The 15,684-nt window shown below is 39.4% G+C and overlaps 1 protein-coding gene across 2 annotated transcripts in view; it reads right to left on the bottom strand.

The window, feature by feature from the left end:
* USP37 (ubiquitin specific peptidase 37) overlaps positions 1 to 15,684 on the bottom strand; it is a 35,897-nt gene that overhangs the window by 14,827 nt on the left and 5,386 nt on the right. Inside the window, exons 5-17 of one of the 2 annotated variants that reach the window (XM_082763809.1) lie at positions 14,997 to 15,178; positions 14,775 to 14,849; positions 14,103 to 14,200; positions 12,431 to 12,515; positions 11,372 to 11,533; positions 10,762 to 10,893; positions 8,556 to 8,679; positions 8,097 to 8,302; positions 6,916 to 7,033; positions 5,557 to 5,636; positions 4,794 to 4,958; positions 3,222 to 3,287; positions 1,771 to 1,921 (exon numbers count right to left, since the gene is read on the bottom strand). In XM_082763809.1, coding sequence (XP_082619935.1) covers positions 1,771 to 1,921; positions 3,222 to 3,287; positions 4,794 to 4,958; positions 5,557 to 5,636; positions 6,916 to 7,033; positions 8,097 to 8,302; positions 8,556 to 8,679; positions 10,762 to 10,893; positions 11,372 to 11,533; positions 12,431 to 12,515; positions 14,103 to 14,200; positions 14,775 to 14,849; positions 14,997 to 15,178 — 1,644 coding nt within the window. The remainder of the gene's footprint in view (positions 1 to 1,770; positions 1,922 to 3,221; positions 3,288 to 4,793; positions 4,959 to 5,556; positions 5,637 to 6,915; positions 7,034 to 8,096; positions 8,303 to 8,555; positions 8,680 to 10,761; positions 10,894 to 11,371; positions 11,534 to 12,430; positions 12,516 to 14,102; positions 14,201 to 14,774; positions 14,850 to 14,996; positions 15,179 to 15,684) is intronic. The other variant, XM_082763810.1, reaches the window with a different exon arrangement.

Genomic DNA, 15,684 nt, shown 5'->3' with positions numbered 1-15,684 from the left:
AGACCTTCAGCAAAGGTTTGTTTCTACTTTCCCCCAAAGCAATCCAGTCCGTCACTTCATATCCTGCATATCAGGAAGTTTTCCCTAATATTTAGTCTAAAAATTTCTGCCTGCAATTTCACAGAACCACAGCATGTCCAGAGTTGGAAGGGACCCATGAGGATCATCGAGTCCAGCTCCTTTCAGTCTATTGCTTCTTGTTCTATCAACTGTGGACACAGAAAACAGCTGAAGTATTTCCCTTTGCTTCTTTCCTTTCCTTGAAGATACACACCCTGTTTAGGCTTCTCCTTAGACTAAGGGACCGAAGTTCACTTGCCTGTACTTTCCCCAACAAATCTTCCTTTCCACACCTCTGCCCATTCATATTTCTCTCATCTGGCCCCTCTCCAATTAATCTCTAACTCTTTTGAAGTCTGGAGCTCAAAGCTGGATACGGCACTCCAGCTAGAGCTCAACGCTGAGAAAAAAATTAAGCATTCCTGTACATAACCTGCAGGCTACGTCTCTGTCTATACATTTGCCTTTTCAGTCAGCCTGACATTGTGACCGACTGTCACCCTTTGCTCTGCTCCAGAGGGCCACTGCTTTCCCAGCTGTTCCCATCCTGCATTTACAGTTAATTAGTCCTGCTAAGATTAGCACCTTTAGCATGCTCCTACTGAACCACCCCTCCTATTTTTAGGCAATTTCTCAGATTTATCAAGATCATTCTAACTGTAGCCCTGAACTTCAACACACTCGCATTCTTTATCAGCTCTGTCTGTTCTGGAAATTTAGAGTTCATCATTTATTTCATTATTTATTAAATACCAAATGGATCAGGATCCTCCCTTGGTTTGATTTTTCCCATCAGATCAGAAACTGTAGTTACCTACCTCTCCACAAAGTGTTATTCAGCCAGCTTTACACCCATCCTTCCGTGTCATAATCAAGTACACATTTTTCTGCTTGCTTAAAATAACCCCATAAACACTGTCAAAAGCTTTCGAGAAGCTGAGATGCAGGACACTTGTTCTAAGCACTAGACCTACAACCCCCTAATAGAATGAAGTGGTACTGCAAGATAAACCTCTAAGTTTCCGGCTTGCCCTTCTGCATCGTCATTTTAACCCAGACAATTCACCTACCTGCTAATACATTGCCCTGGTAGAGGCAAAAATATCTTAAAACATTAACACCAGTCACAACGAAGACCTCAAAGGCTATCTGAAGTTTACTGTGCCTTTACACCAAGGAGCTCAATCTCTACACACCTCTGTGCATCTACCTCCAAGGACTAATAGCTTTAGTATCCAAAAAGGTTTTAATAAAGCTGTATTCAAAAGGGGACACAAATCAGATGTGGAAGAAGTTTTCTCAATTGAGTATTTTGCCCAGGCCAATTTGTACTAGCTCTAATTTAATCAAGGGCTTTACTACATAATTTTATTATTGACAGCCCATTTTATTTCAGTCTGGAAACATCCTTAATGACAGTTGCCCAAAGGACTGACAGAACTGCTAAGCAGCTGGCACACAGAACCCAACAAGTTAAGTGCAGTTACAACACAATTACCTCTGTTCCCAGTGGGAACCCAATGCAATTGTACAGAGAGGTCAATTAGCTGGCATAGGAAAACACTGCCTTCCAGCAACACAGTGCTAATTAGGAGAAAAAAAAAATATCTTGCATCAGTTTTACTCACAGTCTATGCAAACAAAAGCACAAGCCAACCATGAGCACATATCGGATCTATGCAGACAAAAGTTGGTATTTCTTCCCCTTACCTTTTCTTGCTCTTCTTGCAGTTGTTGCTGATCTCTAGTCTGTATGTTGCACAACCTTTGACTATGGGCAACGGAGCGTTTCAATGGCTCATCATCACTGTCCGAATCTACATAGAGTGCTGTAGGGCTCTTTGACTTGAAAGTGTATTTTCTGTGAATTAGAAATATGGCTATAAAACTTCATAGCATTATACAAATCTGTTTCACTGAAGAACTGTTACGCCAAATGTTCAGATTGTTGGGCAGTACAATTTAGGGAAAAAAGAGCAACTGTTGAAAATGAAAATTTATTAATGTAGGAAGCAGGGTTTTCAGAAAAGGTTTCTTTCACTAGTTTAATTGGCATACCTTCTTCAAGTCTGCAATAGCAGCTGACATTGTAAAAGCAAGAACCACACACTTAATGGTTTACCTGCCACGCTACCAAGCGTTACTTTTTTTTTTTCTTTCGCAGGATATTAAGATGTAGCAGAATTGAGTTCACAAAACAAGATTCTGCACTTTATTACCAAGCAACCCTCGAGAGGTACCATAGGATCATTTCGGTTGGAAAGGACCTCTAAAATCATCAAGTCCAACCGTTAACCTACTCATCTGAGTTGAGTACACAGTGACAGGTAGAACTCAGCATAAATCATTTATTTGACTTATGAAATTTATTAAGCTGGACACAGGACTTCCCACATCGTCACTAGGATATAAAGTTGCAAGTCTGCACAATTTTTTTCCCTCCATTTTTCCCATTTGCTCTTTCACTGGGATAAACTGTTTCTTTAGAGCAGAAGAAAAGGGACTTCAGTGAAGTTTGGGATATCTGGTCAATCAGGAAATCTGTTCCAAGTGTATTCCACAGTGCAAAACCACTCAGAGCAATATCACATTTCCGACAGTGTCAAAAACTGTCCTTTCAAAATGGCCTACGAAAATAATGCCCCCTCATCTTTACAAATAAGTCTAAGGAACAAACCACCTGTTTGCAATACTCATGTTGTGGCTCCATATATACTGTTGGAAAAAAACTAGATTGCAGAAGTAGAAACCACTTTGCTTCTTATATGCATAGCTTGCAATGATGAATAGAAGGTAGTTTAAGATACCTGGCACTGATAAATCATCTGTGTAAACTAAATCTCTCTCATTGAGCCTTCTGCATAAAAAAAAATATAAAATCTTTACTTGCTTACAAGCTCCCAAAGGTTCTCAAGAGAAATGCTGAAAAGATTGTGTCAACTAGGCAAATTGCACCATTAATGCTAATTTCATCTAACATGCAACACCAATAAAGCTCAGATATGAAAAAAAAGAGTAGCCAAAACAATTTATTAAAAGAGGAAAAATTAAACTAAAAAAGTAAGTAGAAAGAATAAAAAGAAGAATTATAAAATTCTAAAATGCCTTGAACACTATCCCATAAAATGCCAGGCAATGGGCATTTCAGAGCTATAACTCACCTACAAGGTGTGGAAGTGCTTATAGTACAGGAATTCACCATTTGGGAGGCTTTCAATGGACGGGAACTATTAAAAAAGCAAAGTATTTATTGCAGCAGTTACAGTCTTAAAAAAATAAGTGTTTACTCGTCTGCTGTGCATGCAAATCCATGTTCAAAGAAGCATGTAGAACAACATCATGTACTTGCTAATTGCTTACATTTAGAGTAGTATCTCTACGATGCCATAAATATACAACAGCTGTTCAAAACCATATGTAATCCTTTAGATTTGATTCACTTCTTAGTGATGCACCCTTAGGGACAAGCTCATAAATTAAAGGCTTTGGGATCCCATGTCAAGACAACTTTTTTTTTTTTAAATTTTATTTTATTCCCACCATCACTAGAGTTCCTGCTCTCAAAACCACAGTCTCCTGTTGCTGTCTGGATCAGCCGGTTTTCTGGCATGTCCCATGCCTCTATTTCTCCTTCCTTACCTAAATCCTTCTAAACAAACCTCCTGGTCCCCTTGATCCTTTCACAGGCTCCTCAAAGCCCATTGCTATCACACATCTACCAAACAGCTGCCAATGCAGAAATCTTTTTCAATCTTCCCCCTCAAACCAAGGCTGCTTCTCTCCATCTTACTCACCCTTTCACTTTCTGGTAAGCCATAATGGTTTCAATGACTAAAGAAAAAAGTCACTGAAAGGCTGTTTTAAATATATTTTAAAGTATGTCTGCATTGGTAAGCTTAAACTGTTCATTATGTTTAAGAGGTAAAGATTTTTATTGTTACAGCAAACTCTTGGAAAACTGCCGCATAACTCTCAAACTCCTCTAAACATTCAGCACGAGAAATGTGCTGGCCGTACTGCTGAACATACACACCAGATGTGTCCTATCTCACCACAGTTACCGTGGTTATGTCAGCAGGCGGGGACCACAAGAGACCTAAGGGTATCTTTTCCTTATTCTGCCACAAACTTCCTCTGTGACAACTGGCCCGGTTTAATCTCTGTGTCTCAGGACAAGCAGCTGTACAGAAATAACTGTCAGAGGGAAAAGGAGAGAGTATTTTCGGCCTGTGAAGCGTTCAAATACCATAGCGGCACAGTAAAGAGTGAAAAATGAATGACAGTACAAGATGTGCAAGTGGAAATTAGCAGAAAAAGAGACGATGCTGTATCTCCTAAGCAGAGGTAAGTGTGCTGTGAGCAAAAGGTAATCTAGATTTTGGACTGGGAGGCATAAATTATATTAATTACTCACAAAAAGTTTTTCTAAAAAGGATATAAATCTGTTTTCAAGAACAGTGAAGAATTCTATCTTACCAAATGTTCCCTGGATTATGTCCCACCAAGTCTTCCTACTGCTTCTATCATGCTTCCTTGCCATGAGAACATGCCGTGTCCTCACGACATTACAAATTAGCACAGTGCACTAAATAGCCTATATTAGATATCTCACTTCTGAAACCGCAGGATTTTAGCGTTTCTTTATCCAGACATTGTCCAGAGAAGACCTGACAATGCCTACCTCATCGAATGCACTACACAGGGCACAGGTCAATCACGAGCTGTACACTTACATTGCGGAATGGGCGCTCCATCCCAGCGTCAGCGGCAGCCTCGTGCTTTCTGTGCAGTGTGAAAGCAGGGTTAAGTATCTCGGAATAACCACCTGCTGCCCAACTTTGTGGTTGAGAGACAAGGCTACATTGAAGCTGTATCGTTTCAGATGGAGAATCAAGACCCTGAAAGTCGAGAAAGAAATACAAATGGCACGGTTAATCTCAAGACAGAAAATGGAAAACAAAAAAAATCCAAGAATAATCCCTACCACCAAACACTTCTACTCAAGTCATGAACTAAACTACTGCGCGTGCCATTAACTCTCAAAGTGTTCCCGTTCTTCCTTGAAGCACTCTGCTTGCTGAGAGATAACAGGGATCAATGCAGGAAGAAGTGACCAAAGCAAAACCTTCGAAGATAACTTCTGGTAGGAATGTCTCCAACTCAGTCTCCCCCATCAGGTCAACTGAGCACAGAATATCAAGCTTACAAAATATATTTACTGTTCTCACGCTACCAAAATCCCAGTGAAAGCAGGAAGGGAAAACTCATGTCTCCTTGTGCTGTGACAGGGAGGAAGAAGTGTTGCTGAGGGTGCTCAGCACGCAGAAGGTTTTCAGAGGGAAACTGAAGAACAGCACAAAGAAACTACTGCCTGCACATGCATCTTTCTTACATGCTGACCACCACACAAGGTGTCCCATCCATTATTCCAGCTTTAATCTGAGGGGTTTTTGCAACACATTTCCAAGAAAGAAAGGAACAGGTGCCAACAGTTACCTGGGAAGCCTATTGAACTTGTGTGTGACAACAGCTGACTTTCCATTGCACTTCTCACAGGAATACTCAATTTCCTCTGCCTGCGTGAGAACAGAAAAATGAGTAGTGGAAGAAAAGATGCATCAAATAGATCTCAGCAGAAAGGACTTCGCTTTCAGCTGTCATAGAAGCTCTTCAAGACAGCAGCCACACTCAAAATTATATTCACCTTCAGCATGATCTAACAAGAGGGCATCCAATAGGAGCTCAGGTAATAAAGCTCACCATTTGACAATATATCCACTGATACAGGAGGAAAGGGGAGGAATATTTTTCCCACAAACCTATAGCACAGATCACTGAAATAACCTCAGCTGAGACAAACTAGCCTTCAAAGAGAGAAGATAATCTTGCAAGGCTTGCTGTTTTCTCTAACATATACAGCTGTTTGTTTTTTTTCCCCAATCGCTTTTGGCTGATGATAATTTACCATCAAGTCCTCTCTCTTGTTCACAACCTCAGCTTTGTTCCTCAAAAGCTATCCTCATCTAACCTTGTCAGAGATGTGCTGCAGCTGAGTAGCTGAACAGGCATGAAAAGGAGAACTATCGCTGACGCTGATGTTACATGACTCAGCCACCAAGCATTTTTACAGATGTTTTCCGTGCGAAGATGAATGACGCAACAATAATCTTAATAATCTTTTTGGGGTTAGTTTTGTTTTTTTTTTTAAATCATAAGCATAAGACCTCCACTAGCTGTTAGAAAAACAAGCACATCAATTATTTAATCTGTCAAAAACACCATCTGTAAATGGGACTAGGAGAAAAAACACAGGCCTCCCTCAAGATACAATAAAAACACAACGCAATCACATAGGTAAGGCTCATTTTTAGCTTTCAGAAACCTTGTCTTGCAAGTCTACTTACAAGATGAGCATGCATCATAGTTTTGTTTGTTTGTTTTAACAGATCTGTGCAATGACGCTCTTCCATGCCAGTTTAGATCAGTGCACAAACTCTTGAAGCATCTTAGCCCGGAAGAGGAAGCAGCAATTTCTGAGTGATTACTTCAATCTGACAATCTCCCTTCTTTTGTTTGCTTTCATTTGTGCCTCAACACTTCCAGCATGTAACGGGGAAATTCACTTATTTCACAGCAGCATTATAAAAATTCGTTAAGTTCTGCATAGCATTTTACCATAAGGGCTCCTGTATAATCTGAATGTCCCAACCTCAGAAGAGCGCAACATTATTTATTTCACGGATCTTCAATCACTGCCATAGAAACTAATAATCAGCTATGCAATCAAAATTTCCATATGGTACAGAATCTGCACATACTCCACGGTGAATTTAAAAAAAAGTACAAACTATGTACCCGAAAAAAGAGGTCCAGGGAATCCTGGATTGATCGCGATGGAAGCAATTTCTTTCTTCGAGGAAGGTCAATGGAGAGGTCATTAAACTGTTCTCGTTTGGTGACTGTTTCACCACACCTAAAAAAGAAACACGCTTATGAAAGTGACGAAAAATAAACTTGAAATTAATGACAACGTATATATTTTTAGGCTAAAGTAACTTCCCAGTAAATATATGCATCTCTCTTAACCTATTTTTACCCGTATTAAAATGAAAGTGTTTGATGCTTATGACAAAGCTGAGTTTTGGGATTTCACTTTGATGTTTCAGAAACTGAAAGCAACTTCTGTGGAGGAGGAGAAAGAACAAAAAAACTTGGTCTGTGAAAACTGCTTTGGAGAGGCCAAGTGATCAAGTATATGACAAACCAAAGGGACTGCCACGTAGCTGAACAAGTAGTCTCCCTTCAACACTTTTAGGAGAAAAAAAGAGACCAGCCCCAGAAAAACGGAAAGCCCCAAAATACTTTGTAACTCTTTCAAAACAAAGTAGTAAGAGTCCATATGCCTAAAACAAGACCTTATTTATTTAAGGATCCTACAGTCATTTATCTTCAATAATTATTATCTGCATGCAATTTACTTTTAGTTATTTTAGGGAACTAATGCTCTACACTCTGAAAGTAATATTCCCAAATATCCGTGTTAATGAGAATTCTGTGGAATACAAGCATCCAGTATATGAATCTCCTGCACAGGTCATAAACAACAAATGGCAAGAGATACCGGTTTATAACTGCAATAACCTGCAGAGACCAAAGAAAACACCATTCCTCGGAAGCCTGTAGAAAGAACAAGAAAAATACAGCTTCCCGTTTTGTAGAAGACATTGCTTGGCTGGAACCCTCTTCTCCCTATTCTCATGCAAGCTGCAGACAAAAAAGAAAAGCACAACAGCTTTCCAATGGATATGTAATGAAGCACTAAATGGTAAGAGGCTATTTAAAGAAGGTCTGCAACAGCAGTGTGGTGTGAGGTTTACGTTATTTCTAGACTGTATAATATTTTATAAATATCTAGCTTTGGGAAAAAGATGTACTACTAGTTAGTTCTAGTTATAGTATGCAGATAAAGTCCTAGAAAATGCAAACTCTTCCCAATCATTTAAATAAGTATGAGAAAGGTTCTGAAGCATACTTACATTTTACAAATGATAGAATGCTGAACCTCAAACTCTAAGTTACTGATAACCGGACAAGTATAAACTTTGGTGGCTGAGAGGTCATCAGAAGCCCGTCCTGGTGAGTTGTCATCATTAGGGACTGGCTCGCTCTTCCAAGTTTTGTTTAATTTTTCCATGTCCTCCTTCAGCTGGTCCAGACACTGGCTCAAGAACTCATGTGCATCCTAGAAACAGGATACGCTCAACAAATCATTTTCTACGACTCCATTCAGTACCTCTCATACATGCTGATGAGAGAAGTTACATTTCTGTCTACTGCATTCAGCACTTCTAAGACAGTTCTCCTTTAACAAACAGCAGGCAAAGGCTGTCATTCAATCAAAAGCTCAAGTCACTGTCAAACAGAGATGAAGCCTGACAATGCAGTCCAAACAATGAACAACATACACAATTGTGTCTAAATGCTATGATACTTACATTCTGCATATACCCAGAAAATCTCTCTGCGGTAGCTGAAATGGCACTTTTCACCTTCTTGAGCAGCTCTTTCTTAACCTCAGGGCTGCAGACATCCTTTTTAGCAAGCAGATGGGCAAAACGCCTGCAGAAGTCAATGCGATGAGACATTGATTGGTTGTCCACAACTTCAGGGAAATGCAATAAAACTCATGATATCTGATTTTAAGAGTTCCTAAAAGCTTTTACCCTGTGATAAGCGGTGCAGGGATTTTGTATGAAAATATTTCAGAAAATGGAAAATAGCCTTTTACATTTCAAGTATTTTGAATTCTAACTTGAGATCACCATTGGCACAGGACCCAAAAAAAAAAACAAAAGAATTCCAGATTTTTCCTAAGATAAAGAGGAGAGCCTTATCAAGCTCTATAAACTTACTTCTGCAATACCTTTTATAATGAGATAAAAAGCAATGCTTTTGGAAAACTGAAATACTGATAGGAGATATTAAATCACATGTCACCAAATAAGCAACACATAAATCTTTAAATTCACGTTTTACGGGCAAAGATTTTGTGTGTTTGTTTAAAAGATTTCCACTCTACTCAGTTTAAAGCCATATGTCCTTTGGCAGTGAAACATTATAACAGGATAGAACAAAAGCTGTAATAAAAGGAGCCAGGAGGAGTTCCTTGATTCAAGCTACACAGTGTAACCAAAAACCATGTTAAAAGGCACTGCTGAAATCGGCTTTACCTGCCTCTCAGTTAGTGCAATTTAGTTATCTTTTTTAACTGCTTTGCAATTTCACAGAAATACACACTGGTACATTCCATATGCAACAGTTTATGTCATGGTACATACACTGGAAGATGATGGGAAGATGTTCCATGGTGTTCCATGACAAACCAAAAAATAAGATAGAAAGAAAGACCCGTGCAATGCCCTCCCACTCCAAACCAACACCTGGTACTCAGTTACCAAAAGTATCCGATCCGTTCCTCGCAGCTCAACGAGTTCCTACTGTTTTGCTGAGCTACAGCAAAAGTCTGTGCCTCTACAACTGCTAAGGGAAGCGTATTAGGGAACACCTTTTTCACCAGAAAACAGCCAACAGGGAGTTGTCGTTAACCCAAGTAACATTTACCATGTTAGATTAAGTGCCCATACCCAAAGCAGTAGACACCAAACTAGAGACTACCAACTCTGACCTGTTGTACCTGAGCCAGGATCACACATTGCCTTCCATCAGATGTACTCCACCACTAGCTCTACCCACAGTTTGCCTTTAGGTAGATGAGGCACAAGCTTCAGAAGTGTTTTTTACAAAATTTAGGAAAAGGACATTTCAAAAAGGCACATGGAACAGCCTCTGATTCCAAGCAGTGGGGGAAGAGCTCAAGAAGATACAGCAAAAATCGAAATGACCCCAAACAATATAAAGGGCGATGAAATGGAAACAGGAATGGTTCTGGTATCCTGAATCTTTTTCGTTTAGTGAAGGAAAAGAAAAGGAGGTACACAAAAGCACATATAATAAAAATCCTGAATGGCAGAGAGCACAGTGCATATGCAAATGGCAGCCTGTCTTTTCGATAGACATACAACAGAATCTGAATGGCAAATGAATTCAAAATTTCAAAGAGAAAAGAGTGCTTTACATATTTCAGAAACCTCTGGAGTTTCTTGACATGAGGTTTGTCTGAACCGAGAGTTCATCTGAATTTAGAAAAAAAACTAAATTGGCTGAACACAAACACTCTCCACAGCTACTAGACAAAGCAGATTTTCCAAAAAAAAGGGCGTAAACCCTCACATAGCAAGTAGTTAGTGATCAGCTGAAACACTAGCTGATAATGTTTCAAGAAGCTATTCTGCAACTACTACGAAGTGTTTTGCACTTCTAAAGCATTTTACTCTACCACTAGAAATACAGTAGAACACATAAAGGACTACTCTACATTGCAAATCCTAAAAGCCTACTTCCTATTTCTAAAGTAAAGCTCCAGAATACAGAGAGGTCTAGGACTTACTTTTCTAAGAGCAAAAAAAAATAAAAAATGGATTGACAATCCCCTATGTTTTATCCAGAGGTTAAGGAAAGCACAATCAGCTCACACATCTACGGACACATGCACATCACCCTCTACAAAGGTGCTTCAGGACTGGGAATGCTAGCTTCTCGGTAACCAAAGAGAAAATATCCTTTTCAGAAAGTGAATTTTACCTGATAAGTGCATTGAGTGGAATTTTTTTCCACGGGATACCCTGCTTGAGCAAATCATTAGCAAAAGACTGGATTGAAAACAAGGACTGTAAAATGGCATTCATATAGCAGGTGTTTCCTAAGTTTGAAAACCTGAAAAACAGAAAATTAAACATGGTATGTATGTAAATGTGTAAACGTGCCAGTGTTAAACACGGCACTGCTATCATGTAGGACATTCAACACCCCAGACACTCCCCAGGCAGTTTTAATTGGAGCTGTCCTTCTGCCGTTCAGACTAAATTGAAAACTCATAGGAGGCAGCAACTGTCAGGAAAGCATCCATGAGTTTCTACAATCAAAATATTAAAATGTGTGTGTACATACACGAGATATAAAAATGAACCATGGAAGCATATGAAAGCAATGTCAATTTCCTGAAGTTATTATATATCTAAAATTTCGAGGAAGTCAATTTCGAGGAATACATATTTTCCAAACTAGGAGATGTGCTCCCTGTCTCAGTGTTCATTGATTTCAGGATTTTTTTTTCCCATGAAACAATTATAACAAGAATACGCATGTTCTAATGATAAAAGCATGCATAGTAGATAAAGAAAATTATACTTACCCTTGTAATTGTTGTTGAGGATGGGTGGAAAGGGGCACTCGGGGTTTGTTCCACCCTGTGTAATCTTGATTAGATCTCATCTTTTTAACAGAAAGAGGAGCAGGCTGAGAAAGAAATCCCAGGCTCCTTTTGGATGAAGGATTCTGGCTGGACACACCAGACCTATAAGCATTAAAGAATAAGAAGTGTTAGATTTCTAATGCTCTGCCTTCAATAGCAATAGTTCATGACACTGAAACTGTTTCACTACAGATGACAAGGACTGGTAAAGTCACATGAGACAAGTGGCACATATCAAAGCTGAAGTTGTATGAAATGGCAAACTTCTACCCAGAACACAAAATACTTTCTCTGGTTAGATTTCTTTACATCTACAGGTGTTTAACCAGGTCTTTTGTTTTTAAGACATTCCGCCAATTCACCAGGCTGTGTGAAGGAGAGGAAGAACAACAGCGTAGCACGAGATTGTAAGTCATAAGATATGCTTAAAATTCACATCTAGGCTTGGGTCTTCATTTTCAGCCTCATGGTCTTGTAACCTAATCGCTCTGGCTCTAGCTCCTCACGTGTAAAGCGTGGATAATGCTTCTTTTCTTCCTTGATCTTGGATCTTACCTATCTAGGGCAGAGGCTGACAGTCTGATTACACAGCATCTACCACAGAAGAATCCCAGCCTCAGAGGGATTCAGTATTACTAAAATACTGTTAAAATAGTTCTGTGGCATTTATCTACTCGGGAAATAAGAAGCAAAGATTCAGTCTGAAGTTCCATAATCTGTATGTCATTTGAACCAACTAGAGTTTAGCTATCATCTACATCAGTCACTCACAATGACTACAATCAACTTGAATGAATTGAGAAAATCCATCTACTGCAAGCAGTACCGGAGTTTGTAGGTGTCAGAGCAATTGTAGCTGCACTGAACGCTTGGATTTTAAACTATACACGTTTTACGCATAAAAGCCACACAGCATGTGATGGATGCACAGGAAACCGAAGAGCCTAATTCCAGGGAAAGGACTGTCATTTACAGTTCACACCAGTGAATCAGTCCTACCTGTCCAGGGTGGAACTGCCAGTAGAGTACTCTTTTGGCGAGGACCTACTACCATAAAAGGATGATGACTGCAGTGGTAAAACGCCTAAAAAACAAAAACAGAGAGGTAGGTCACTTTGTTCCAGGTAACTCGGCTATTTATGCAATACACAAATGGTTTAAAAGTATTTATTAAAAAGGTTTCTAAATCTTCAAATACTATCTTCAAGATTTGTTTGAGACAGTACAAATGCACCTACTGAGAAGTACTAAGGCAAATGTTAATAATATGTACGTAAAGACACCCTGGAGTTTAAACTGTGTTTGACACCATAATCCCTATCATGCCCAAATTGTAACATATAACACTTGAAAATAATTAACTATCATCAATTATTAACTTTTAAAAGGCCTTAACTATTTGAAAGATAACAATTACCACCTTTTCTTCAAATATATAAGATATGCAAAACAGAAACCTCGCTTATAATTCCCTATACAGTTCTCTCAAAATTCGAAGTAAATATGCAGAATTGAAACCAGCTTCTCTGCCCGCTTCAAAATCCACAGCAAATTACTATACACTTGTTGCAAAATATGATTGTTTCATCGTTCTTAAAATCATTGTGTCAGATCCTGAGATTCTAACACCTCGGATAGTGCTGCATAAAAAACATGCTCTCAAGTGTCAAAAAACAACAACAAAAAACATCTATTGAGGTGAATCACAGCATATGTTAGGTTGGATAATAAATGAACGTTTACTTCTATCTGAGCTTGGAATGGTGGAAGCTGTGCAACATTCAAAAATGCAGCCCTATAAAGGAAAGGAGGTTCTCAATACCACTCCTTGAACTTGCAGGTATACACTGACAGAGCCTGACTTTGACTTTAAGGAGCAAACCAAATTTTCATCCAGAGATAACCATTGACACTATTTGCTCCTCCCCTAGCAATATATTTGTGCCATCAGAGCTGCAGTTAAAAAAAAAAAAAAAATGCATTCAGCAATGTTCTCCGTAAAAGCAAAGTCTTCAATGCATTCCTCTTTATGGGGAACAAGACTCAGTACTAAGAAGTAAAATCAAAGAGCTGGGATCACTACCAGCTTATGTACACTCTGTCCATATTACTATATTGCCTATAAGCCCTTGTCACACATCAGCATCCACCTGAATTCTGGTACAAACAGAACGAAAATCCTAGCCCCATAAAGCTCCCCCTCTAAATTCTGGGGAAGAGGTAGGGAGGTAAAAGCAAAAAGTATGCATTTTCAGTACAAAAAAAAAATTATCCTACAATTTGTGTGGGCATTAATAGCAAAGAAGAGCTTTAAAGACGAACAAGAAAGAGTGAGAGGAATCATTAGATAAGCATAGGAATCCCCTCCCACGGGGAAGGGCAACTTGGAACGAAGTGTGAGGCTGCTTGTTGACAAGCTAGCACACTAGCTGGCCTTGGCAGCCAAGTACAGGGTTCAGGGTCACACTAATCAACAGTGACAGATAAGCCAGGATAGGCTTTGAAAACAAAGGCAAGATGCTAGCATCTCAGATATGGCTCTGTAGGAAGCAAGAAAGTTAGTGGAACAAGAAAAGCAGATTAGGAAACAACATCTGCAGCAACTTTCTGAGCTAATAGCAACAGAGGGAAAAAAAAAGGTATCATCCAGCTTTACTTTTATTTTTTTTACCTGATGTCCTATTTTCCTCTGCTTGCTTCAGATTCAACTGTTTCTCTCTGCTGCTGTTTAAGTACTTCCACGCTGGATCACTCAAGGCTTTATTATTCCTGCAGTTATACAGCATTCAAAGTCAGAACTCAGAGCAAATGCAGTATACTCCTGGCTGACAATTTACAACTTATTTTAAAGCATTTATGTCCTATCACCTTTAATACTTGACTATGGAACAGGTAAACTTTGCTGACAAATAAGTTCAATCAATTCATTTACACAAAACTTTTAACTTATTAAATGTCGATATGCACACAGACATCACTTTACAAACAACAATTTCCCTTTGTGAATTTTGTCTTGAAAAAAACAAAACAAGTGCAAGAAAGAAGCAACCTATTGCTGTGTGCATACAGCACGTGGGACAACCCAGATTAAGCTGACAGAAGGAAGGAGACACAAACTTCGCATGTGCCATCCTCCCATAAATCAGTCGTTATATCAGATTGCATTTCCCTCATTAACCCTGAATGCAAACCCCATTTCAAGCATTCAGGGTGTTCAGAAGTAGAGGAGTGGCTGGCCTGTCACATTGCCATGACAGAGAAGACCCAGGCACTCTTTTCAAAAAAAATGACCTTTACAAACCATCAGAGTTTACACCAAAAACTAGAAACAACAGTTACTTACGTTGAAGAATCGTTCTCTTTGGGATAATCTTCACTCATTTCTGAACCAGGAGGCTGTGCTCTTTTCCTCTTTTCACTAATAACAGAAAAATTTTGCAGTGGTCATTCTTTCAGGAAGGCTAGTAAACGAGCCTCTTCCAACTGCAGGTAACTTCTTAATGCTTTCTACGCATTTTTCCCTTACCTTCTGCAATTTTCACTTTGATAACAGGCTAACACTTACCGATTCTCCAGCAAGCCTGTTCTGTGAGGGGTGGACGAGGCAGGCGACGCTGTGACATTCACCCTGTTGCTAGGTGCTCCAGTTCCAGCAGAGTTCTTAACGGGTGCTCTGGCTGGAGTACCCAGCACCTTGCGGAATGGATTTTCATCCTTACTTTCCACGGTCACTCGTTTGGGGGGAGGCTGCAAAACCCAAGTGGAAAGGGGCAGGGAGACGATCAAAACAGTGAAAAACACAACTACCAGGAGGCTAAACTAGCATTTACACCACTGCTGGAGCTGACACAGCATAATACCCAACAGCAGAGAAACGTTACTCGAATAAGAGGTTCAACACTAACTAGATGGATGCAAACTTTTCACTCTATCAATACAAGTCAGAAGCATGAAACTATCGCAGTAACCAACTTCCCTTTCCATCTTCCAATGTTAAATCAGTTGGACTTTTGTATTTAAAATCCCCTTTACGTGCTTTCAGATCTAATCACCCAAGGCGCAACTCCTAACCGCCCTCAGATCAATCCTGGGTGGTATTAAAGAAAAAAAAAAAAAAAAGCCATATTAAAAACCACACAATTAGAGCAGTGCCCTGACAGCCTAGGGCTAATGCAATGAAAAGAGCTAATAGCTGGCTGACTAAGGAATGTTGGTCAACTTTAGACTTGAAAACTAAACATGTCTAATCTTAC

This window comes from Aythya marila (assembly GCF_965140915.1).
Source record: "Aythya marila genome assembly, chromosome: 6".
NCBI classification, from domain to species: domain Eukaryota; kingdom Metazoa; phylum Chordata; class Aves; order Anseriformes; family Anatidae; genus Aythya; species Aythya marila.
Note: the sequence above shows the minus strand (reverse complement) of the source record. Positions and strands in the feature narration are given on the sequence as shown.